This window comes from Agelaius tricolor, unplaced genomic scaffold, assembly GCF_023055355.1.
Source record: "Agelaius tricolor isolate 1412-34295 unplaced genomic scaffold, bAgeTri1.0.p SCAF_98, whole genome shotgun sequence".
In the NCBI taxonomy this organism is placed as follows: Eukaryota; Metazoa; Chordata; class Aves; order Passeriformes; family Icteridae; genus Agelaius; species Agelaius tricolor.
In genome coordinates this window covers 493996-520897 of record NW_027269358.1, presented here as the reverse complement: position 1 = coordinate 520897, position 26902 = coordinate 493996, and the positions used below count along the sequence as shown (strand labels likewise).

The window sequence follows — 26902 nt, the reverse complement described above, 5'->3', positions numbered from 1 at the left end:
TGTAGTTCAAAGAAAAAATTGACAAATTTAGCTAGTGATATTGAAGGTTGTAAAAATTAGTGATAATTACATTGCTAGCCAGTGCTGAGAAGCACTGACATAGTACAATTTCTTTTGTGAAATTAAATTACTCTGTGTGGTGATTTGAGAGTTGCCAGATGCCAGACACCCACAAAATCCATTCACTCACCCTCCTCTGCTACAGCTGGACAGAGGAGAGAAAATTTAACAAAGGCTTCATGAGTTGCGATAGGGATGGGGAGAAAACACTCCAAGGGCAAAACAGGCTCAACTGAGCGATTTAAAGTGAATTTATTACTAAAAAAATCAGAGCAGGATGATGAGAAGTAAAATAAACCCTTAAAAACACCTTTACCCCCCCCCCCCCCCCCCCCCCCCCCCCCCCGCAGCCTGTCCCTCCTTCCCACTGACAGTGCAGGGACACACAGAGTGGATGTTTTGGTAATTTATTACCGGTAGTTTCTCTTGCTGCTCAGGGAGACAAGTCGTTCCTCTGCTGCACCATGGGGTCCCTACCATGGGAGACAGTTCTCTGAGAACTTCTCTGACGTGGCTTCATCTAATGAGCAACAGTCGCAGAATCACAGAATCACAGAATTTCTAGGTTGGAAGAGACCTTTAAGATCATCGAGTCCAACCCATGTTCTAACACCTCAACTAGATCATGGCACCAAGTGCCACATCCAGTCTTTTTTTAAACACATCGAGGGATGGTGACTCCACCACCTCCCTGGGTAGATGATTCCGGTATTTGACCACTCTTTCTGTGAAAAACTTCCTCCTTAATTCTAGCCTGTATCTCCCTTGGTGCAGCTTAAGACTGTGTCCTCTTGTTCTGTCTGTTGTTGCCCAGAGAAAGAGACTGACCCCCAGCTCACCACAGTCACCCTTCAGGAAGTTGAAGAGAGTGATAAGGTCACCTCTGAGTCTCCTTTTCTCCAGGCTGAACAACCCCAGCTCCCTCAGTCATTCCTCATAGGGCTTATGTTCCAAGCCCCTCACCAGCCTCGTTGCATCTCAACGTCCCTCCTAAACTGAGGGGCCCAGAACTGGACGCAATACTCAAGGTGTGGCCTCACCAGTGCCGAGTACAGGGAAGAATGACCTCCCTGCTCCTGCTGGCCAAACTATTCCTGATACTAGCCAGGATGACATTGGCCTTCTTGGCCACCTGGGCACACTGCTGGCTCATGTTCAACCGACTGTCAACCAGCACCCCCAGGTCCCTTTCCTCCTGAGCACTGTCCAGCCACACCATCCCCAGCCTATAACGTTGCAGGGGGTTATTGTGGCCAAAGTGCAGCACTCGGCACAAAACTTCTGTAGCGTGGGTCACTCTTCCATGGGGTGCAGTCCTTCAAGGACAGGCTATTCCAGCCTGAGTGCAGGGCCCCTCTCTCCATGGGTCTCCCACAGGATTACAGTATCCACCAGGCATCCAGCTGCTCCAGCGTGGGCACCTCCTTCATGGGCTGCAGGAGGACAGTCTGCTTCACCATGGTCTTCACCACAGGCTGCAGAGGAATCCCGGCTCCAGTGCCTGGAGCACCTCCTCCCCTTCCATTTTCACTGACCTTGGTGTCTACATAGTTGTTTTTCTCACGTGTTCTCACTCTGCTCTTCTCTGGCTGGAATTAAAACTGCCCAATTATTTTGTTTTTCTTTCTTCTTAAATAAGTTATCACAGAGGCGTTACCACTATCTCTAATTGGCCCACCCTTGGCCAGTGGCATGTCCACCCTCAGAGCCATCAGGGATTGGCTCTGCCGGATGTGGTGGAAGCTTCTAGTATCTTCTCACAGAAGCCACCTCTCTGCCGTCACCCAATACCAAGAACCAGGCCATGCAAAACCAACACACTCTGCTTGCAGTACTTTGTCAAAAATTCTACTTATTTACCAACGTGAAGTGATATCAAACACAAACAGGAAGAAACTTTCATGGTTTGACCCCAGCAGCAATTAAGTACCAGGTTGTTAGGATCCAATTATTAAAAGATGCCTCCACCCAAATTAAGGTACAAATGTGACCATATGCCAAAGTAAATAGTATGGATTTTATTTAACGATAAATGGGGGGGGGGGGGGGGGGGGGGGGGGGGGGGGGGGGGGGGGGCAGGGGGAGGAAGAGACAAAGAGACAGATTAAGTAGAGAGATAGCCACCACCATGTGGGTCCCTGCATCATCCTGCTGGCTTTTCCTCTTCTGGTCTTCTCAGTGGTGGGGGTCCACTGGTTTTCTTCTGGAGGTGCCACTTATACAGTCCAAGTCCCAGGTATCCACAGAGCATAGATGGTGTTCCCACAACCTGGGCTGGCATGTGTACAAGGACTTCCTTTCTCACAGTTTGCCATGGTAGGAATTTTTGTCTAAATAGGTTACCCACGTCTGCCTCGCCAGGCCTGGCATCTTCCTTTTCTTGACATCTGCGCTTATCACAAGTTTCTACACTACAATTTTGTTTAGTGTCTGAATTCCAAACATTCTCCTCCATTTAGGCCGGAAATTAACACCTTCCTGTTTGCCAGCTGTGCCTGTTTTGGTGGCTTATCTTTTGGGAATTTCCTTCTTTGACAGTGTTTTGAGACATTTCACTGCATTCTTTAAGTCTTGACGCATGCAGCCACTCACTCACTCCACACTGGAGAAAAAGAGAATAAAAAAAAAAAAAAAAAGTAAACCTATAAAAACAGTTTAATAATCAAAACATAATAAAATACAATAAAATAATAAAATAATAATAAAATAATAGTAACAATAATAAGAGTAATGAAAAGGATAGAGGGAGAATAATAAAACCCAGAGAAAGAAGTTATGCACATTACAGTAGCTCATAATCTGTTGACCAATGCCCAGTTAGTCCCCTCCTGGCCAACTCCCCCCGGTTTATATACTGAGCATGATGTTCTATGGTATGGAATATTCGTTTGGCCAGTTCAGGTCAGCTGCCCCAAACTGCAGTCTCTATTCCTACACGTCTCAATTGGATGGACTACAATATGGGGACTGAAGGAGCAAAGTCCCTGCCACTGTAAGAGAACATTAGGTCTGTGATAGCCTAAGGAACTTGAACATATATGAATCTATGGGATCTGATGAGATGCATTCCAGAGTCCTGAGGGAATTGACTGATGTAGTGGCCAGACCACTCTCCATGATATTTGAAAAGTCATGGCAGTCAGGTGAACAAGATAAAGGAAAAATCCGCACCCATCTTAAAAAGAGTAGAAAGGAAGACCCCAGGGACTACAAACCTCATCTTTGTGCCTGGGAAGATTGTGGAACAGATCCTCCTAGAAGCTATGCTAAGACACATGGAGGACAGGGAGGTGATTTGAGACAGCCAGCACAGCTTCACCAAGAGCAAGTCCTGCCTGACCAATCTTGTGGCCTTCTATAATGGAGTGACTACATCAGTGGACAACAGAAAAGGCTACAGATGCCATCCATCTGGACTTCTGTAAAGCTTTTGATACAATCCCTCACAACATCTTTCTCTCTGAATTGGAGATATGGATTTGATGGGTGGGCTGTTCAGTGGATGAGGAGTTGGTTGAATGGTCACATCCAGAGGGTAGTGGTCAACAGCTTAATGTCCCCATGGATACTGGTGACAAGTGGTGTTCCTCAGGGATCTGTATTGGGACCAGTGCTATTTAATATCTTCATCAATGACATAGACAGTGGGATTAAGTGCCCCCTCAGCAAGTTTTCAGATGACACCAAGCTGAGTCGTGTGGTTGCCAAACCTGAAGGACAGGATGCCATTCAGAGGGACCTGGGCAGGATTGAGATGTGGGCCCATGGGAATCTTATGTGGTTTAATAAGGCCAAGTGCAAGGTTCTGTACCTGGGTAGGGGCAACCCCTGGTATCAATACAAGCTAAGGGATGAATGGATTGAGAGCAGCCCCACCAAGAAGGATTCGGGGGTGCTGGTAGATGAGAGGCTGGAAATGAACAGGCAATGTGCACTTGCAGCCCAGAAAGCCAACCATGTTCTGGGCTGTATGAAAAGAAGCATGACCAGAAGGTCAAAGGAGGTGATCCTGTCCCTCTGCTCCACTCTCGTGAGATCCCACCTGGAGCACTGCATCCAGTTCTGGAGCTCCCAACATAAAATAGATGTAGACCTGCTGGAGTGAGTCCAGAGAAGGGCCATCCAGAAATGCCAGTAGGATGGGATGCCACCCAGAGGGACCTTGACAGGCCTGAGAGGTGGGTACGTGCAAACCTTATGAAGTTCAATGACACCAAGAGCAAGGTCCTGGACCTGGGTCAGGGCAATCCCAAGCATAATATAGGCTGAGCTGATGTGGACTTGGGGTTGTTGATTGACAAGAAGCTTGGCGTGACCTGAGAATGTGCACTTGCAGCTGAGAAAACCACCTATATCTTGGGCTGCATGAAAAAAGCATTACCAGCAGATTCAAGGAGGTGATTCTCCCCTTCTGCTCTGTTCTCGAGAGACCCTACCTAACCTAGAGTACTGCATTCAGTTCTGGAGTCCTCAGCACAGTAAGGGCATCAGCCTGTTGGAGACAGTCCAGAGGAGGACCATGAAGATGAGAGGGCTGGAGCACCTCACCAATGGAGATGGGCTGAGATAATTGGGACTGCTCAGCATGGAGAAGAGAAGGCTCCTTATAGTAGCCTTTTGATATCTAAAGGGAACCTACAAGAAAACTGGAGAGTGACTTTTTACAAGAGTATGAAGTCATAGGACACTACATACAATATGTCATAAAAAGGCTTGGTGAGGCCACTGAAGGTCAACCCATCACATTTGCAAAAAGTTTACTGAACAGTACAGAAGTTTACTGAATATATGGATTTTTCTTAGCATGCAAGTAAATCTCCCTCTGGAGGGAAATAGGGATTATTAATAGCTATAGTGAGGGTAAAATAAAATAACAAAGCTCTAGTTTAAAATATTTAACAGTTGTTTCAAAATGCAGAAGTATATTTCTCCATTGCATGTTCCTTTGAGCCATCAGGCATCTACATAATTTATTACTGTTTTGAAAAACATCTTGGGATGGTACACTTAAAAAAGTTGTGTCCATAGGTAGTGGTATCATGAGATGTAAATAGTACATGTGACTGTATCTGAGTGCTTGATTATAATTATGGTGAAACAGAAACATCCTTTAACTTTGTAGGGAATTTAACAGAATGACAGTAAATATGCAACTTCTTTGTGTGATTTAAGGCTGTTGCTTTTTAGTGACATTTTTGTAATAGAATGACAATCAATGCTGTACATTGGGAAAAGAAATTTGGCCTTCCAAAAACAGTCTGATATATTAGCATGTGGGATACAGTTGCCCAAGGGTGTCCTGATACAGTGTTATCAAAATTCAACAAGAGTTATGGAAGGAATATATACTTTTTCATTCAAATTTTGTTTTCTTCTGCTCCTTACTCTATTTTCCCTTGTGTCTTTACTTTTATTTCCTTTCTCTTTTTCGCTTGCCATGGTTTTACCCCAACTGGCCACTAAGTACCATGCAGCCACTCATAAGTCTCCCCCCACTCTGGTGGTATGGGGAGGACAATCAGGAAAAGAAAAATAATCATGGGTTCAGATAAAAACAATTTAATAATTGAAAAAAAAATTTAATAATAATAATGGTAGCAAAAAGGTGAGAGAGACTTCCAGCCTTCTTGGCCTCTTTTGCTCTTCAGGACTGCCCCCCAAGGAACTCTCTCAACCAGTCTCCTTAACAGGCCAAAGTCTGCCCTCCAGAAGTCCCAAGGGCAGTTCTGCTGACACCCCTCCTTATTTCTCTAAGAATTGAAAACTCAATAATTTCATGATCACTATACCCAAGATAGCCTCCAACTGTCACATCACCCACCAGTCCTTCTCTGTTCACAAACAGCAAGTCCAGGGAGGTGCCTTCCCTAGTTGGGTCCCTCACCAGCTGTGTCAGCAAGTTTTCTTCTACACACTCCAAGAATCTCCTAGGCTGTTTTGTCTCTGCTGTATTGTATTTCCAGCGGATATCTGGTAAATTGAAGTCCCCCAGGAGAACGAAGGCTAGCATTTGTGAGACTTCTCCCAGTTGCTTATAGAATATTTCATCTACCTCTTCATCCCAGTTGGGTGGTCTATAACAGACTCCCACCAGGATATCTGCCTTGATTGCCTTTCTCCTGGTTCTTACCCATAAACACTCAACTCTATTTGGGCCATCATCAAGCTCCAGACAATAAAAAAACTCCATAACTTGAAAATGTTTTGACAGTCTTATGGAGGCTTTGGTGCAAAATATGCTTTAAATTAAATGAGGTAAACCTTATGTTCCCAGAGGAATGTACAAACACATGATAACTCCCATTACTGATGTGTTTCTCTCCTCTTTAGGTGCGCCTAATGATTACAGATGCTGCAAGACACAAGCTCCTTGTACTAACTGGACAGTGCTTTGAAAACACAGGAGAACTCATTCTTCAGTCAGGGACCTTCTCCTTCAATAATTTTATGGAAATCTTCACAGATCAAGAGGTGTGTTCAGAAAAGTGTTTTCCATATATTGTCATGTGATGGCACAGGTTTTTAAGAGACTAAAATTGGCCCTCTTGTTAGAATTAGCATTAACTAACTAATGCTGATGCTTTTTACTCTTTATTATGGGCTTTCTTTAAAGACATTCAATTTACTTCAGTTTTGATGTAAATTGCTTTATAAAGGAATTACATTTTAATTTGGGGGAATTAGATTGTAATTTCAAGAAAGAGAAAACCAAGGAACATTTTGACAATGGAAGGAGACAGTGTTGTGTTTAAAATATACAGCTTGTTTATCTAAGGTGCACATACAAAGCAGTTGAATTTGACAGCAGGTTCTTGCCTGATGGGAGTTAGTAATAAATAACATGAAATAAGACAGACTATCTGTTGGAATGGCTCTAGTTTTTTGCACCACCTACCTGTTTGGCTTCTTTACTGTAGTGCTTAACATTTTGATAGTGAAATCTAAATCTTGTAGGATTTACAGAAGAAAAATATAATAATGAAATATACCAATATTTAATGCTGTTTCTTTCATGACTTGTTATTTTGCTGTTTTGCTTAATGTATTGTCTAAATGTCCCTGTAGGGCAGGAACCTGTAGTAAACAAGCTGTCACACTTAATTTGGCTGCTGTGTAAAGTATATATTTAAATAATCTGTATGGCTTCATCCCTAGGTATTTAGTTCCCAAAATTAAATAGGAGCATTTCAGTGGAGTGAATTTTGAAAGTTCAGCACTGACAAAAGTTTGCATGAGTTCCAGTGTGACCTTGTTCTATCCATTTGGGAACAGACTTTTTAGCAGGGCCTGTTGAAATAGGACAAGAAATAATGGTTTTAAACTAAAAGAGGGTTGATTTAGATTAGATATAAGAAATAATTTTTTTTACAATGAGGGTGGTGAAACATTGAAACATGTTGCCCAGAGTGGTTGTAGACCTTATTGTAGAAGGATGTAGTGGATGATGGGAAGGTGATGGATGTAGTTTTTCTGGATTTTAGTAAGACTTTTGATACTGTCCCTCACAGCATCCTTCTGGAAAAGTTGCCCAGCTATGGGATGAGTGGGCTTATGGTGAACTGGGTGAAGAACTGGCTGAAGGGCATGGCTCAAAGGATTGTAGTGAATGGGGCTATATCTGACTGGTGACCAGTCTCTAATGGTGTTCCTTAGGGTTCAGTTCTAGGGCCAATTCTGTTCAATATATTTATCAATGATCTCAATGCAGGAGTTAAATGCACCATTAGCAAATTTGCTGATGATACCAAACTGGGAGGTGCTGTTGACTCTCTTGAGGAACAAGAGGCCTTGCAGAGGGATCTACATAGATCAGAGCATTGGGCAATGAAATTTAACAAGTCCAATTGCTGGATTTTGCACCTGGGATGGAGCAATGCCAGACATGAGTATAGATTGTGAGATGAGTGGCTGGAGACCAGCCCTGCAGAAAGGGATCTGGGCATGCTGGTTGAGACAAGTTTCACTTCGTTTTTTTCTGCTTTGCTTTTTTACAGAAGAGCCATGTGTGACATAGGAGTGAGATTTATACTCAAATCAAATGGTTTCAATGCAACAAAGATAGAAAACATGTATTTTCTGCTTGATTTAGTTATTGGTATGATCATTTTTCTTTCAATTACAGCCATTATCTTTGTTGCATTTTATTATTGGTAAGTGCTGAAAATAAATTATGTAACACAAAGAAAGGAAGCAAGACACACAGAGGACCACAGAGATCTGCTGCAATCAAGCATCTTTTTTTATATATCCATTTCTTCTGATTCAGTTTGTAGTCCAAGACTTTCAAATTATTCAGCTGCATTCTAATTGATATTATCTTTATGAAAGCTACTCCTATAGCTTGAACTAGTAATTGAGTGTCTGCAAAGAAGGTTGGGGTATTTTGCATGATACCATGTGGGTATATTTTGCATTGAATTTTATGTCTGAATTAATTCTATAGTTTATATAATTTGGTGATCTCTTTGTTAAGTGCAAATAAAACAGAAATGAGCTACATTTGACCTATTTTCCTGTTAAAAAAAAAGTCAAATGTGTCTGTGGAATTGGAAGAACATAAAAAGTATATCATACCTTTTCATGTTTGTGTACTAATATGGAAACACCAAATATTGGTTTTTAGTTCAGACTGGAATAGAGCAATAGCTCTTCATACTGTGGCATAGAACGTTTTGTTTTCTATGCCTTTATTTCAGTAAATCATGTTAGTACTAGCATGTTGTGGTTTAGGAATGGTACTCCCCAATTTAGTGCCCCCACCAAGACTCTCCCAAACCAGATGCCACGCTCTACCCCTCCACCCCCACTGAAAGCACAAAAGGCAAAGATCATGGGTTGAGAAAAGAACAATATACTGGAAACAGCAATAAGATAAGAAAACTAACAGTAACAGCAAGAATATTAATAATAAAAGCTGTAAAACAAAGAAACTATTTACATAGAAAACTTTGACAAATACTGACTGACTCTTCCTGACCACATTTTTCTCCTGACCAAAAAAAGGTCACCCTCCTCCTCTGAAGCCAGAGACAGTCCCTTTCCCCCATCCCTAGCAATGACATGAGGTGGTATTGAATAACACTGGGATCTGGCCATTCCCCCTCCTGACTACTGTAAAAATTAGCCCTGTCCTGGCCTAAACTAGGAAACATATTTTCAAACACTGTCAAAATTAATGGAGTTATTCTAGATTTTCACTTTTGTGATCCATGAGTTGAAAATAAAAATAATGACAAGATTGTTTTTAACCATAACACTTTTTTTCTGGCTCTTTCTTTATCACTGAATTTATATTTTTTATTTATAAAACTATATATATAAAGCATTATAAATATATATTGCATAATATTATATATGTATTTATATATATATTTGTCATAGCTTAACCCCAGCTGGCAACTAAGCCCCACATAGCGGCTTGCTCATTTCCCTCACAGTAGGATTGGTGAGACAGTCAGAGGGGGAAAATGCGAGAACTCATGGGTTGAGATGAAGACAATTTAATAGGCAAAGCAAAATAAAGAATTAGTTCACTGCTTCCCATGAGCAGGCAGGTGTTCAGCCATTTCCAAGAAAGCAGGGATCTATCATGAGTAATGGTGACTTGGAAACACAAATGCCATCACTCCAAACATCCTCCCATTCCTCTTTCCTTCCCTAGCTTTATATGCTGAGCATGACATATGGTATGGAATGTCCCTTTGGTCACTTGGAGTCAGCTGCCCCAGCTGTGTCTCCTCCCAACTTCTTGTGCACCCACAGACTACTCATTGATGGTGTGATATGAGAAGCAGAAAAGACCTTGATTCTATATAAGCCCTGCTCAGCAACAGCTAAAACATCCCTGTGTTATCAACACTTTTTTTTAGCACAAATCCAAAACACAGCTCTATATTAGCTAATATGAAAAAAATTAGCTCTATCCCAGCCAAAACCAGAAAAATAAAACATATATAAATATATTTGCCTCACAATCTCACAAATACAAAACTTGCAACTTTTTGCATTTTTGATTGAATAAATAATTTCTTAGTGTTCTGGAAAACTGTCCTGCAGTCTGCGAGTCAGGAGCCAATCTGCAGAAAGAACTGTGGTGTTGTGAAATACATGCTGTGTAAGGAGGGAATGCGTAAGGCAGTTGCTCCAGGAGGATGCTAGTCTCCTCTGGGCTGCAGTTATTCTTTCTGTTAAGAGGATGTGCTGTTTCCCTTAGATATTTTTCTGGCTCTTCTGAATGGACAGGGGCAGCAGGGAGACTTGTGAGCCAATGGCAGAGATAGTGGCAGCTCTGGCAACATTAGCTTCATAGTCCTCATCCCCCTAAATTAAAACTTGTACTGTTCTCCTATAAAGGGTAGAGGAGGCAGGGGAGAACAGTGAGGTACTTTCCCCCTTTAGATAGCGAGGAAGGGACATTTCCTCATAAGTTGATCCTTTGTATTTTAAAAAATACAGTAGAAAACTAATTGTGATAGCTGGTTCCTTTAACTTCTAGGATGGGTACTCAACAGTGCAGAAGGAAATGAAAAAGGTTTTATCTGTTCAGGAACTATTATGTTCTGATATTAATTGTAATTAAAAAAGGAATTTACATGCATCTTGTGGTTTTGTTTTACAACCTTAGATTGGTGAATTATTGAGCACCACACACCCTGCCAACAAAGCCAACTTAACTCTTTTCTGCCCTGAGGAAGGAGAATGGAAAAATTCTAACCTTGACAGACACAACCTTCAAGACTTTATTAACATTAAGCTCAATTCAGCTTCCATATTGCCCAAAATGGAAGGACTCTCTGAATTCACTGAGTATCTGTCAGAATCAGTAGAAGTGCCATCACCCTTTGACATTTTGGAACCTCCAACTTCAGGAGGCTTCTTGAAACTCTCCAATCCCTGCTGTTATATTTTCCCAGGTGGAAGAGGTGACTCTGCCTTGTTTGCAGTGAACGGATTCAACATGCTTATCAATGGAGGATCTGAAAGAAAATCTTGCTTTTGGAAACTTATCCGGCACTTGGACAGGGTAGATTCCATTCTACTCACTCACATTGGAGATGATAACCTGCCAGGAATCAATAGCATGCTTCAGCGAAAGATAGCTGAATTAGAAGAGGAACAGTCCCAAGGGTCTACTACCAACAGTGATTGGATGAAAAATCTGATCTCACCTGATTTAGGTGTTGTATTCCTTAATATACCTGAGAACCTTAAGAACCTGGATCCTAACTTTAGAGTAAATAGGAGTGTAGAAGAAGCTTGGTTTACTCTCCGGTATTTAAATAAATTGTCTATGAAACCAGAACCTCTTTTCAGAAACATAGGAAATACCACTGACCCTATCATTTTATTTCAGAAAATGGGAGTTGGCAAACTTGAGATGTATGTGCTTAATCCTATCAAAAACAGCAAAGAGATGCAATATTTTATGCAGCAGTGGAGTGGTACTAGCAAAGATAAAGCTGAATTCCTGCTACCAAATGGCCAAGAACTAGACATTCCATTATCCTGTTTCACCTCTGTCTCATCCCTCATTGTGTGGCATCCAGCTAATCCTGTAGAAAAAATAATCCGAGTTCTGTTTCCTGGAAACAGCACACAATATAATATTCTAGAAGGACTAGAAAAGCTCAAACACTTAGACTTTCTTAAACAACCAGTGGTTACACAAAAAGACCTAACTGGAAACATTGCTAGTCCAGCTGTGAAACAAGCAAAGTTGAAACAGCGAACAGACAGCAAGGAGAGTCTGAAGCCTGCTGCAAAGACACCAAGCAAGCCTGTCAGAAAGGAATCTAAAGAAGAAACACTGGAGCCTGCAAAACCTAGTCCAGCACCGGAAAAGCTTCAGAAATTGGAAAGCAAAGAAAAAGTTTCGGTTGAAAAAGATAAACCAGCAAAAGGGGAGACCAAACCCATAGTGGCAGAAAAAGATGTTAAAAGTAAAGAAGAGCAAAAATCTGAAACTCCTGAAAAACAAGCTACAGATGTAAAAGCAAAAGTGGCAAAGGACAAGCCAGTGAAAAAGGAAGTCAAAGCAAAACCTGAAGAAAAGAAAAAAGAAAAAGAAAAACCAAAGGAAGAGGTTTCTAAAAAGGAGGAGAAAACACCCATCAAAAAAGAAGAAAAACACAAAAAAGAAGAGATCAAGCAAGAAGTTAAAAAAGAGGTGAAAAAGGAAGAGAAGGAAACTAAGAAGGAAGTTAAGAAAGAAGCTCCACCTAAGGAAGTTAAAAAAGAAGGTAAAAAAGAAGAGAAGGAAATTAAGAAGGAAGAAAAAGGAATAAAAAAAAAAGACCTCAAGAAGGTTCCTAAAGAAACAAAGACATCTGCTGCTTCAACTGAAGTAAAAAAGCCAGCAGCAAAGACTAAACCACAAAAGAAGGAGGAACCTACTAAAAAAGAAGCTATATCTGCTGAAAAGCCAAAGGAAAAAGTAAAAATTAAGACTGTCAAGAAAGAGATTAAAGTCAGTGGAGTTCAAACTGCCCTTGCAACAGTTGGAGCCACTACCACAACTGTAGCAGCTGCAGAAATTGCAGCTAGTGGAAAAGAACCTCAAGTTGAGAGATCCCTTATGTCTTCAGCAGAGGATTTAACAAAAGATTTTGAGGAATTAAAAGCTGAAGAAGATGAAACAATAAAAGAAACGAAACTTCAAGTTGCATTCATAGAGGATGAACTAAGACTCACTGGCATAGAACAAAAAGAGACCTTTGAAGTCCAAAAAGAAAAATTAGATCATGAAGGACCTGCTGAGTCCTCTGATGAAGGCATAATTACCACAGAGGCAGAGGGTGAGTGTGAACAAACACCTGAGGAATTGGAACCAGTAGAAAAGCACAGGGTTGATGACCATGCAAAGTTTGAAGATGAGGGAACTGTCTTGGAAGAATCATATGAAGGAGGAAATTATGAGGAAAAGGCAGAGACAGAGGAAGCCGAAGAGCGAGGTGAAGATGAGGAGGTAAAGACACAACTGGTCACTACAAAACCGTATATGAAGAAAGCAAGAAAAATGCAAGAGAGTTCAGAAGAAATAATGGCTGATATTAAAGCCGAAAAATATATTGAAAAGGCAGATGATGAGGCATCAGATGAACAGGCTGAGGAAGATGGGGAAGAAGCAGTGGAAAAGGCAGAAACTGAAGAGACTGAAGAAGACAAGGAAGACAAAGCAAAAGACATTAAAGATGAAGAGGAGACTGGAAAAATAAAAGCTGAAGAAGATTGTGTGATGGCTATAGTAGACAAAGCTGCAGAAGCTGGTGAAGTTGAAGATAAATATGGCTTACTTACACCAACAAAACACTCAGAGCCTCAGTCTCCAGCAGTTGAACTGGCTTCTTCTGTCCATGAAGAAACATTACCTGGTGGCTCAGAAAATGAAGCCACTGTTTCTGATGAAGAAGATAGAGAAAATCCACCTGAGGAATTCACAGCTACTTCAGGTTATACACAGTCTACCATCAAAATAGCCAGTGAACCAACTCAAATGGATGAAATGTCTATGCCCCGGGATGTCATGAGTGATGAAACTATCAACAAGGAAAGTGAGTCACCTTCTCAAGAGTATATGTACATTACCAAGTATGAGACTGCATTGTACTCTCAAGAATTTGCTAGACCTAAACTTTCTCCACTTCCAGATGCTTTTAATGGATTATCAGAGGGATCCAAAACAGAGGCCACAGAAGGTAAAGATTATAATGCCTCAGCTTCTACCATCTCACCACCTTCATTAGAGGAAGACAAATTCTGTAAATCTGCATTCCAAGATGTATATTGTCAAAAAGGAAGTGAAATACAAGGCACTGACAAATTAGAAATCAAAGAACCCTATCCAGAAGATGGTGGAAAACACAGTCCAGCCAAGAGCCCAGCTATGAGTTTGTCCCCTTTATCACCTGTTGCCAAAACACTACTGAGTCAACACAGTGTGAACTTTTCACTTGCTCCCAATGAGATCAAAGTCTTGGCTGAGCCTGTCCCCATGGCTACATTGTCTGATGTACATCAAGAAGTTGCCAAAGAGCACTGTGCAAGCCCTGAAGATAAAACATTAGAAGTAGCATCTCCCTCACAGTCTGCTGCTGGTAGTGCTGGCCACACGCCTTATTATCAATCTCCCACTGATGAAAAATCCAGTCAGCTTCCCTCTGAAACCAGTGAAAAGTCAACAGAAGTTCCTGTTATCTTTGAACTCAGTGAAGACAAAGATGAGTCTGCCAAACCCAGAATTAGCCCTATGGATAAGCCTGTGCCAGATTCAGAATCTCCTATTGAAAAGGTTCTCTCGCCTCTATGGAGTCCACCACTGATAGGTTCAGAGGCCACTTATGATGCATTTTTGAGTGTTTATGTAAAGTCTCCCACCAAAGATTATGGAAATCCTTCTGAGGGGAAACCTGAAAAAAAAAAATCACCTGTTCAGATGAACCCAGCTTCTGAAGCCAGCTCTGTGAGCCTTTTCCAAGAAAAACAAGGTGAAAAAAATATGGAGTTTATGGTAATTAAGGAAGGTTTCAGCCTAGAAATGAAAATGGATGATACAATACCCAGCAGCTCTCAGTATTCACTGGTCTTGGATCAGCGGAAGTTAGCAGGTGATCTCTCACCAACTCAAATAGATATCGGTCAGTTTGGTTCCTTAAAGGAAGACACCAAAATGTCAATTTCAGAAGGCACTGTTTCTGACACATCTGCAACTCCAGTTGATGAAGTTGTAGCAGAAGATACCTATTCTCATATAGGAGGAGTAGCTTCTGTCTCTACAGCATCTGTTGCTACTAGTTCATTTCCAGAACCAAATACTGATGATGTATCTCCTTCTTTGCATGCTGAGGTTGGATCCCCCCACTCTACTGAAGTTGATGATTCCCTTTCAGTGTCAGTTGTACAAACACCAACAATGTTTCAGGAAACAGACATGTCTCCATCTAAAGAAGAATGCCCAAGACCCATGTCAATTTCTCCACCAGATTTCTCACCTAAAACTACAAAATCAAGAAGCCCAGTGCACAATCACAGATCTCCTGAGCAGTCAACTATGTCAGTAGAATTTGGTCAGGAATCCTCTGAGCAGTCTTTAACAATGGACTTTAGTAGGCAATCTCCAGACTATCCTACTGTAGGCACTAGTATATACCATATATGTGAAAATGGACTGACAGAAGTAGATTATAGCCCTTCAGATATACAGGAGCCTACTTTTGCATGGAAGACTTCCCCTGTGGAGCAGTCATCTTACTCTCAGGAGAAGGATATTTCAGAAATTATTTCAGTTTCTCAAATTGAAGCTTCATCCTCAACTTCATCAGCTCATACACATTCCCAGTTAACTTCACCACTGCCAGAAGAAACCTTTTCAGGTGTTGTTCCACCCAGACATATGTCACTACATTCTTCTTTCACTTCACAAAAGATGCAGAGCCTAGGAGAAAAGCTTTCACCAAAGTCTGACCTGTCTCCATTAACTCCAAGGGAATCTTCTCTGTACTCTCCTAGTTTTCCAGATTCACCTCCTGCAACCACAGAAGCTGTGTCAGCTACTCACACATCTTCATTATCTTTGCAAGTGTCCTCTGTCAAAGCATTTAGTTACCAAGAACCCCTAACAAAACACAGTCCAGAACCTTTAATCAGCCCAGAAAAGGAAGATTTAGAGAAAAGCAGCAGGTCACCAGAAGAACCTAGTTATTCTTACAAGGTCTCAGAGAAAACTGTTGGGTTACCAGAGGATATTAGCTACTCCTATGAGGCAGTTTCAACATCTAGATCACCTCAGTTCACAGATTATTCCTATGAGGTGACAGAGAAAACCATGTGGTCACCAGGAGTCACAGATTATTCCTATGAGATAATTGGGAAAGCTACCAGATCACCTGATGCTATGGATTACTCCTATGAGACAACAGGGAAAGCCACCAACTCACCTGAAGCCACAGATTTCTCATTTGAGACAACTGGGAAAACCACCAGGTCATCCAAAGCTACTAGCTATTCCTATGAAGCAAGTGCACATTTTACTCCAGAAAAATCTTTAGCAGAATCCTGTCAAGATGTTGACTTATGCCTTGTGTCCTCCTGTGAATATAAACATCCTAAAACTGAACTTTCACCGTCATTTATCAACCCAAATCCCCTTGAGTGGTTTGCAAGTGAGGAACAGTCTCAATATAAAAAGAAACCATTAACTCAATCTATGAGAGCTCAGCCACCTTCTGGGAGAAAGCAGCAAGAGTGGCAGTGTGATGAAACCCCTCCCACATCCATGAGTGAGTCTGCCCCATCTCAGACTGATTCAGATGTTCCCCCTGAGACTGAGGAATGCCCTTCCATCACTGCAGATGCTAACATCGATTCTGAAGATGAGTCAGAAACCATTCTGACAGACAAGACAATTACATACAAACAAATTGACCCACCACCTGCCCCAATGCAGGATCACAGTCCTTCCCCTAGGCACCCTGACATCTCCATGGTTGATCCAGAGATTTTGCCCACTGATCAGAATTTGGGTAAACCTTTGAATAAAGACCTCAAAGAAAAGACAAAGACAAAAAAGCAGGGTACTAAGACCAAGTTGTCTTCTGCTTTTAAAAGAAGTGATGGTAAATCAAAACAAGCGGCTTCACCACAACCAGCTGTAAAGGAATCTTTGGACAAAAATTCAAAAATAGTTTCTCAAAAAAAGGAGTCTGTGGAGAAAGCAACCAAAAATATCTCTAATCCAGAAGTAAAGTCTCGAGTGGAAGAGAAAGATAAGGACACCAAGAATGCAGCAAATACAACAACATACAAGTCAGCAAAGACTGCAACCACAGGTAAAGACAGGAGTTCCCTAATGTTAAGATTTTCTTTGTTGTTGCAGTGAAGTTAGGTTGCCTTTACATCAGCTGACAATGTGGTTGGAAGCAAACCCCCAAGGAAAGTTCATGTTTTAAATATAAATTTGGCATATTATAGCTACATTTAAATGAATGAAATTCACTAAATTAAATTTTGCAGTCTGATAAATCTGATGTGTCAGTTTGCTAAGATGCAAAGAATTAGAGAGGGTACATCAAATATAAAAAACTTAATACTGTCTAAATTGTTAACCAACTATTAGAAATAAAAGTACCACTTCTGTAGGTGAAATTAAATCAGTAGTGAACTAAATTACTTTATTTATAGTAAAAATCAGATAGGCATAATATTCTTAACATAAAGTAATGCAATTCAATATTGTGAGAGGCATAGGTACAATCAGACATTGGATGCTTTTATTACTTTGCTTGAATGATTTTAAAAATAGTAATTAAAAAAAATTATAATAGCAGTAAGAGCACTTTTAATGAGCTGAGCATGTACATCACATAATCCAGTTGTGATCAGTTGACCTTGGCTGGACACCAGGTGCCCACCAAGCTGCTCTGCCACTCCCCTTCCCAGCTGGACAGGGGAGAGAAAAACAGATGGAAAACAACTCGTATGTTTAGATAAGGCAGTTTACTAAAGTGAAAGCGAAAGTTTGCGCACGCACAAGCAAAGAGAAAAAAAGAGTTTATTTTCTACTTCCCATCAGCAAATGATGTTCAGTCACTTTCCAGGAAGCAGGGCTTCAGCTCATACAGCAGTTGCTCTGGAAGGCAAACATTGTAGAATAACCAATGGCCCCCTGTTCCTCCTCTCTCCCTTAGCTTTTTTATCTGAGCTGTTGTCAGATGATATGGAATATCCCTTTGGTCAGTTTGAGTCAGCTATCCTAGTTGTGTCCCCTCCCAGGATCTTGCCCACTTCCAGCTCCTTGATGGGGGGGAGGGAATGTTAGCGCTGACCTTGTGCCAGTGCTGCTCAGCAGCAGCCAAAACACTGGTATGTTGTCAACATCTTTCTAGCTGCAAATGCAAAGCACAACACTGTGCGGGCTGCTATGGAAAAATGAATTACAGCTCAGCCAGAACCAATACACACTTAAAGTTTTATGCCATCAGTGATGACTAAATATCCAGAAAACTAATGCAATTTTGAATTACTGTTGTGTATTCCAAGTAGTAATAAAATATGAATTAGATTACCAAAGGAGACATGCTAGCTTTTTGTTTCTGGCACATCTTGTTAGAGTGTTTTGGGGATACTTGGATTTTGCTGATTTCAGGACTGATGTTTAATTGAAAACTTTTTACAAGGAGCAAGTATACGATTCAGTACAAGCAAACCAGCATTCAGGTCTCTGTAGCTTCATCATTTTAAGTGGTCCACTATTCCTTTCTTACACAATTATTTGCATGTCGCTCCTAGTAGATGTTTTTCAAAGCAGCAGTGCAGTTCCTCATGCTGTACATTTCTCCAGCACTCCAGTTTTATATTAGATTCTTCTTCCTTGAGGCATGCTTCTAAAGTATATTCTAGCACTGAATACAAGGGTCTATTTGATAATGACATTTAAGTGTAATGTCTAATAAATTATGCAATCTTAGCATATACAATTCAGAAATATGTATCACAGAATTGTTATGATAAAAGATAAAAGTTTTTTTTAATATACCCAGTAGTTAAAAACTCTCTAATTCAGAAAATCTTATCATGTTATGATGCTTATTTGACATACTACCCTGTGATGAATGTCCTTCTAGACAATTGTATTGGACTTTCGTGTATTTTCAACATGTAATCCTAAATAGAGTACATTGTTCAGATAATTTAGTTTACCAAATGTGATGGGTTGATGCTGGCTAAATGTCAGTGCACCTAAAAAAATTATTTATTTATTTTCTTCTGCTATAGTTAAGCAGAGGAGGGGAAAAGAAAATTCATGGGGTGAGATAAGGATTTGGAGAAAAACACTTTAAGGGCAAAACAGGCTTAAAACTTTAAAAGGTATAAAGAAAATTTTATTAACAGAATTAAAAGAGAATAATGAAAATTAAAAATAAACTCTTAGAACACCTTTTTCCTCCCCCCAGCCCTTCTTTCTTTCTCACCCACAGTGCAGGGAGACAAAACATGGAGTTTTCAGTTAGTTTGTCACTTCTAAAAATTTTTCATCAGTTTACTTAGGGAGAGGAGTCTCTTTTGTTATGCCATGGGGTCTTTCCTACAGGAAACAATTATCTGTGAACTTTTCCAACGTGGTTTTAATTTTCATGGCTAAGAGTCCGCCCAGAACCTGCTTGCAATGTGAAGTCCCTCCCACAGCTTGCAGTCTTCCCACAACTGCTTTTTGTGGGCTGTTTAGCTTATGAGATGCAGTTTTAAAGGATGAGTTGTTCTAGTATAAAAACAAGGGTCTTCTTCTATTTCTTAAAGCAAGGGTTTTCTTTCTCTCTGTTCAAGCCTTTCACCCGATCACAGCTTTTCAGTATCCACATGCTCCAGCACCAGTGCCTTTTTCTCATGGGCTGCAGGTGAATGATGCATCGTCCCCATGCACTTCATGAATTACAGAGAAACAGTTTGTTGTATTGTAATCCTCACCACAGCTTACAGAAGAATCTCAGCTCCAATGCTCAGAGCACGTCCTCCTCCCCCCCTCTTTTGTACTGACCTTAGTGTCGCCATATTGTTCTCCTCACGTGTCTTCACTTTTTCCTTTTCTCGGACTTGGGAGAGAATGAGTGTTCATAGGTTCATTTGTTCTCAAGTTCTATCAATTGAAACCATTTTTATAGAGTTCTGCAGTGCTGAAAGGCTAATCTTGTCCAGGCTCTGCAATTGGGGAATTGCTAGCCTTGCTTCTCTCTCTATTGGTCATGTGGTCTCTGCTGGCACTGTGCAAGCCGTGCCGGCTGCTGGCTCCACTCCGCACCTTTTCTTCATGAGGGACGCCCAAAAAAGAAAAACTGCTGCAGCCGGTTTTGTCTTTCTGTCCGCAGCATGGCTGGTTAAAAACAGCTAAGTAAATAAAGTCCATTCCAAGCCATGCTGAGACAACCACAGCCGTGTGGCACCGCCCCAGCTGCATGGTTGCTCGCAGCACCAGGATGGCCCCCAGCAACATGGCCCAACAACCACACTGGGATGATGTCCAGTGTCCCCCTCTGGGAAGGGGCCCCAGCCTGCCTCCCCACCCCTCTTTTGAGAGCAGGGAGCAAGACAGCTTCCAGCGGGTTTTCATTCCTAAATATGTTATCATGCAGGCATTATCAGCTTTTTTCTAATTGGCTTAGCCCTGTGCTAATTATCAGAGCTAGCCAGCGATTGGTTTCGCCAGGCACAGAGGAAGCTGATAGCAGCTCCTCACAAAAAAATCACTTCTGTGGCTGACTTTTTTCCCTCTTCACCACAAATCAATTATTGCAAAACCAGCACACCAAACTTTATCCTCTGTAACATCATGAAGAGATCAATAAAACATAAATGGTGATCATCTAGATGAAATTACTGGTTGAATCCTGATTGTCAGTTCACACCATGATCCGGGTGTGCAGCAAAAGCAGCTGTTTTTGACTTCTTAGAACAGATACTATGCTATGTATAGCAGAAAAACATGCTTCCCTCTACTTTTTGTGATAAGTGGCTAGTTTGTATATGCAAATAAGGAACCACCAGGCAAACAAACATTTGTTCTCAGTTTCCTGCAGTAATTGCTTTAAGAAGTTTCTCTTTTCTTCCACGTTCTACTTTGCCCCTCTTTCTTCTCACATGTAGTATCTCCCTGATGCACCTGTAAGACAGTTTGAACATATCAACAGCTACTATGTCTTGGTATGTGCTGATACCCCAAATCTCAGGACCACTTCTGCATTGCTCCCTGTGTGACCCTAGCTTTTATAATCATGCATACCTGAAACTTTCAAAAAGTTGTACTTCTTAAATCGGAAAATAAAACTACCATTTATTGAATGGTAATTCAGTAATCACAGCCCTGCATAGTAATTGTTGGATAATAGTATATTACTGGGAAAGGTTTGGTCAAATGTTGATTATATGGTAGTGAGGTTTTATTGTATTATATAGTTAGGTTTTTTTATTCCATTTTTTTCCTCCCAGTCCAATTGCAATTGGCATGCAACAAAGTTGGAACATGTTAGATGTAGGAGGGTAATGGCATAAGTGTTTCAGGGGACATAGAAGTACAATTGTAGCTATGTAATGTTTAACTAAGACAAGCAATTGTAAGAATATAATCTCAGCAGTTATAGTGGTAATTAACAAATGCATGTTTTAACAAGCCTGTGATATGTTCTTTTTTTGTTTGATTTCCAAAGGAGCTGGGAATAGTAAGTCATCAAAATCTACAGCAGTGCCTCCAGGACCTCCAATGTATTTGGATCTGGTGTACATTCCCAACCATAGCAATAGAAAGAATGTTGATGTTGAGTTTTTCAAGAGGGTGCGGTCATCCTACTATGTGGTGAGCGGGAATGATTCTGCAGCTGAGGAGCCAAGCAGGGCTGTTCTGGACTCCCTGCTGGAGGGCAAGGCTCAGTGGGACAGTAATATGCAGGTAGGCTCTTCACTAGTATTTCTACCTGGAAATGTAATTTTCTCTGGAAAGCAACTACAGGAAGCCAGAGTCCCTCTGGAGTGAGCAGCAGCTGCTGGAGACAGGAGTTCCCAGCTTGGATGCCTTCTTTCACAAGTGATGTGAGAGGACACCCAAGTGAGGAACAGAGCTGCACCATGCTCAAATGCTTCTCCATTTCTGACCCTTCTGACGCGTCTCTGGAGAATAAAACAGTTGGGAACTGGTTTAAAGGGCCATTTGTCTTTTTGATCTTGTTGCTATACCATATATGATCCAAGTTTAGAAACCTTGCAGGTTTTAAGTAGGAAAGAAAAGTGAATGTTTCATGGTTTATACCATCAACGTGTACACATGGAAACTTCATGTGCCTTTCCAACATGATAAATAAGTAAACAAAATATTTGGCCATAATCTGAAGAGCTATCAGTGCAGACCATAGACTGCTGCTTCTCTGGAAAGTTGCACTTCAGTACCTTAGAGAACCAAGGTTTTGTTTTGATAAACTGCTTCTTCTCAGTCATTTTATGTTATCTACATATTTATTTATTTTCTTTTATCCGATCCACTCTTTCCAAAAGGGAATCATAATTGTTGGCTAGGACTTCTTAAAAAGACATTTTTCTTATCAGTTGCTTCTGTTGTCCATTCCTCAGGAATTCTCTTTTGTGTTGCAGGTGACCTTAATCCCAACCCATGACTCGGAAGTGATGAGAGAATGGTACCAAGACACCCATGAGAAACAGCAGGATCTCAACATTATGGTTTTGGCAAGCAGCAGCACTGTTGTTATGCAAGATGAATCTTTTCCCGCATGCAAGATTGAACTGTAAGAACCAAACCATGCACTGCAAGATTAATTTTTGTCCAGAAATCCTTCAGTTTGAAAACACCTTTTCTAAAAATTTAACCCATCTATTTCAGCTGCTGAACTGTATACCTGCAAAATGCTATATCCTATCACAGTGATGCAAGTCACAAAGATTTTTTAGTCTTTGCTCATTGCTAAGGGAAATAACAGCATTCCCATAATAGGGTCAAAATTACTGTGAAAATACAGATCCAGTTTCATCTTCACTGAATGTTTGAAAACCATGTACTAGCAACTCCAAGTGACTTATGCCAGGTAGAGGCATTTGACCTCTAAAGAATTATAAAGAGAGAAAAAGAGAGAAAAGTGTAGGAGGAGAAAGTAATAAATAATTAGATCTCCAGTAATCTCATGGCAACAGCTGTATCGCTTACTGTAGTTTATGCACTCACATGAAAAGGAGGTTTGAAATGTGTATAAATCTGAGCTATTGCAAAGGAGGTCCTTACTTTACAGAATTAAGTTAGCTGCAAAATAAGAAGAATGTGGCTAGGAAGTGTCGTATAACCTAAATGCTCATTAGCAGCTTTCCACTTTAATTTGAACCCTGCATACTGACATCCCATAACAATCATAGGCCAAATATGCATGTAGTCTGAACCTCATTGTGAATTCTAAAACCTTTACTTCAACATGCAAAATTGTTGATCTAAGGCATGCTCCCAGCAAAAATCCACTCACTCCAGTCAGAACTGACTAGTACACATGCCTAAACACCCATGTCCACTGTCAATTAACTAAAAATACCAAAGCAGTTGGGAGTACATACAGTAGACAATTTGCCTTAGAAAGTGACTTGAATGTACAAAGAAACTTGATGCACTTTTTTTTTAATGTTGACACAGCAAATTTGTAAAACATCTGTGTAGGATCATAGTTGAACCAGTAAAGAAGTGTGAGTGTGCATGAAGTGTATACTAGAAACCTATCTGACTGATCAAACAGCTTGGTGCTATGAAGTACATATGTTAGTTTGGTGAACAATTCATTGATGCATCAGGACAGCTCAACAAGGCAAGATGAGCATTTTGTTTTGAAAGCTTCTTTTGTACTGTGGAAGCAAGATTGAAGTGGTCTTCACTATTGGAGTTGCAAAACTTGGTAAAATATTCAGGATTATGAAGAAGATTATCTGTGAGTCTGTACAGTATTCAATCTTCCTCTGTCTGACCTTATTTGTTTAATTTAAAAGCATATATGGGTACAAACATACAGAAAACTTTTTTGAAGTGCTGCATGAACTTTTAATAGGTTTTTAACAAAAGTTTTCATTTAAAGGAAAATTCAAAGAAATTTTTTTCAGGTCAAGGCAATTTTTTTAGTAGTCTTGCAAGATAAATTAATGTTGTTTAAAGTTCTAGTGAGAATGGATATTGAGGTAAGATTTGTTGAAAATAGTCAACTGCCTTTTTGGAAGCAGGGAGGAAGGAGGTCCCTGGTAGAAAAATTAACCTATTGATGATGACAGAAAATGGGATTTGAAATGCTGATTGACTAATATTTACAAGAGTGTAATCTATATGTTCAATGCCCCCAAGATCTTGAAAAAAGATAGGATAAATGATAAGCTAAGTCCCTTTCCTCCTTCTGTCTCTTCCTTTCTCCCTTCCCTTCCTTCTTTAGACTGCTTGCAGCAGAACAGCATGTAGAACAGTTATGTAATTTAAGACAGTTTGAACTTTTTAGTCTCAGAAGTTATCCCAATTAAAAAGTCTTGTTACACTGTAGAATGTTTGCAAATCTGAATTTATAGAAGGTGTAAAGGCCTCCAAAATGAAAATATGTGCTGATCTGTATGATTCACCATTATGGCTGGTATTAAGCTTCACAATGTAGTGAACTATGACCTCATTTTATTTTCTTTACTTAAAATTTGTTTTAATTTTACATTGTTAGGATATTTTTGTTTAATAGGTATGTGTTTACACTCCTAATTTTTATGAGGATCTTTTTAGTATTGCTTTAGGGCCCTTTATATGTGGGTTCCTGAGGCCTATTTAAAGCTGTGAATTACTGTTTGTCCATTGTTGAGGTTTTTGATTTATTTTTAATGGCTTCTTCATTTTAGGTATCTCTAACAATGCTGTTTTATTTATTGCTATACCTTTTAAGTTGTGAAGAACTTCACTCAAAATGACTATGGCAGAAAAAGCAGATGAAAATGTATTGTGAAAACAAGCATGTTTGCTGGGGTCATTCACTTAAAATGGCTTTTGTAATACATAGTCTTCCAAGTTATAGGCAAAATGTTTGGAAGAATAATTGTGTTGCCGTTGAGTTAGGAACGGCTGAAGGAAAGCGACATTGACTTTATGCTCAGGAGGCATAAAGCAAGCTTTATTAGGAACTTCACATATTTTGTAGGCAGGATCATTCACCCAGAACCTGATTGGTTCTTAACAACACCCCTCACACCATTGGTTAATTAGGAACAACACCTTCTTTCCATAAACATCACGTACAAGTATTCCACATGTTCACAAACACCAGGTGCAGAGACTAAGATAAGAATTGTTTTAAATCTTTTCTCTGAGTGTTCTCACAGCTTTCCCCAGGATGATGCCTGGGAAAGCTATCTGTTTCTCTCTCTAAACTGTCACATCCACATAATTGTACAATTTTTACAATTCTGCTTTGTCTACATTCTTATACAGGTCAGATTTCAAACTTTTTAAGTGGGTGGGAACTGTTTTTCTGATAATATCTGAAATGGTTTGTACCTCTCCTTTGGTAGAAAATCTAAGTACAGCAATGGTCCTGAGTCTAATCTCACTTATGCCACTTATTCTTGTGAATCAAGAGCAATTTCACTACAATCAGGGAAGTTACAGTCATTAGGTCCTACTGTAAATAAAATAAGAATCAAGCCTTAAATCTCTCCAAGTAAGTTTGTGATGGGTCAAGCATTTATTTTACTTTAAAAATAATAATTAGACAGTTACAGCTGTTCTTAAAATATTTATTTATGTTTTTCTTTTACAATAATAATAAAAACCCAGTCTTACTATTCTGAGGTATTGTAATGCCTATTCCATCCATTCCCTTTTAAATGTTAATCATGCCTGGGTGTAACACAGCAATGAACTCCATTAGCTGCTCTTGCCTTTATGTCTTTCCTGCCTGTGGAACTAATCTAACTGTACTAATGACTACACAATTAGTTTAGAAACAGAAAAATGTTGCATGTACATTAATAATGAGTACTGTTGATCAGCATAGATTTCTAGAAGCATGGTTTCTTATTGATTAATTATAAAGATTCAATAGGACACACCTTTTAAATGATGGTATTACCCATAACAGAATCCCCAGTCATGATCTTCATGCTATTACTATACTGCTTCATAAAATTCAATGAAGAATTATTTTAGAGGTTACACCCCACTCCTGAACGTAGACAGGGCCTCTCTTTCATGCCTTTTCAAAGTCCTGTGGTGGGCCTGACTTCGTTGATGTCTAATTTTCATGCCATCTTTCATAAAATTAATTTTTTATTTTTTTTATTATCTTGCATACTCTGGTGAGTGGAGCTAACTGCATATATGAATTGGTTTTTTTAATTGTCTACAATAGGTTATGCATTTTAGGAGAGTTCTGGTACTCATTTACTAAGATTGAATCAATTTTTTAATTTGAATTTTCAATCCATCCTACCACAAGAAAATCATCTCCAAAGAACACTTACTGTGCATATAGGCTATTTCTGTCATATGCTTCTCTTTGTTCATCTGTTGCAAAAGGTTCTCGCTATGATGTTTTGAGAGAAATAGTAAGTTCGTTTAAAATTAAAAAAAAAATCTAATGTGAATTTACAAAAAAAATCTAAAAAGAAAAAGTAACTAGATAAAACAATGGCATAAAAATTCTGAAACAAAAAAAAAGGAGAAAAAACCCAGCTCTGCTCTAGACAATCTAGGAGGTCCAGATGGCAGAGCTAAATCTGCAGGACTGGGCTGAAATCACAATTGTAAAAGAGGAAATATGAAACGTGCTTTCATGCATTTGCATGCAGTCATCATCTTCCAAACCATGGAAAGAAATAGTCTTGTTGCTGGCTGAGAAGCACCTCACATACCTCCTCTCTTGTTCTGAATGGTGTTTGTGTCAGTCTGCAGCTATGTACGATATTATGTCTTATAATTCTGCATCACTTCTATCCAGTCATATCTAATGTAGAAAATTAGTTTTCAGCAAAAGTAATATGCAATGCTTTTTATTATATTTGTGTGCAATGTCCCCTCTTCCATTGAGCATATTTGATGTAAAAGAAAAAACACAGTTCCACAATAAAATACAAAAGTAGTAAAGCAGTATTGACCTTTCTTGTTGTTGTGTATGTAAGTACTTATAAGTTTTCCCTTTCCTTCAGTCATGATTACCTACTATTTGGGCTTTTTCTCAAAAGTTCAATGACTATTTAAATGCTATATAAGCACTAATCTTTATTTAGAAACTGAAAAATAAATTCTAAAAATTAGTTTTATCTCTTGTGATGTAAAACATTACCATTTTAACATTACCAA

General features: G+C 39.8%; 1 protein-coding gene and 1 pseudogene across 1 annotated transcript; one reads left to right on the top strand and one right to left on the bottom strand.

The window, feature by feature from the left end:
* Positions 1–607: 607 nt before the first annotated feature.
* LOC139585964 (uncharacterized) lies at positions 608–1520 on the bottom strand (annotated as a pseudogene).
* Positions 1521–6390: 4870 nt separating this feature from the next.
* LOC139585962 (microtubule-associated protein 1B-like) lies at positions 6391–26689 on the top strand. Its single transcript, XM_071419058.1, has 4 exons — positions 6391–6531; positions 10685–16883; positions 21252–21490; positions 22186–26689. The coding sequence occupies exons 1-4, from the start codon at positions 6400–6402 to the stop codon at positions 22339–22341; spliced, it is 6726 nt and encodes a 2241-aa protein (XP_071275159.1). The 5' UTR covers positions 6391–6399; the 3' UTR covers positions 22342–26689.
* Positions 26690–26902: the final 213 nt, after the last annotated feature.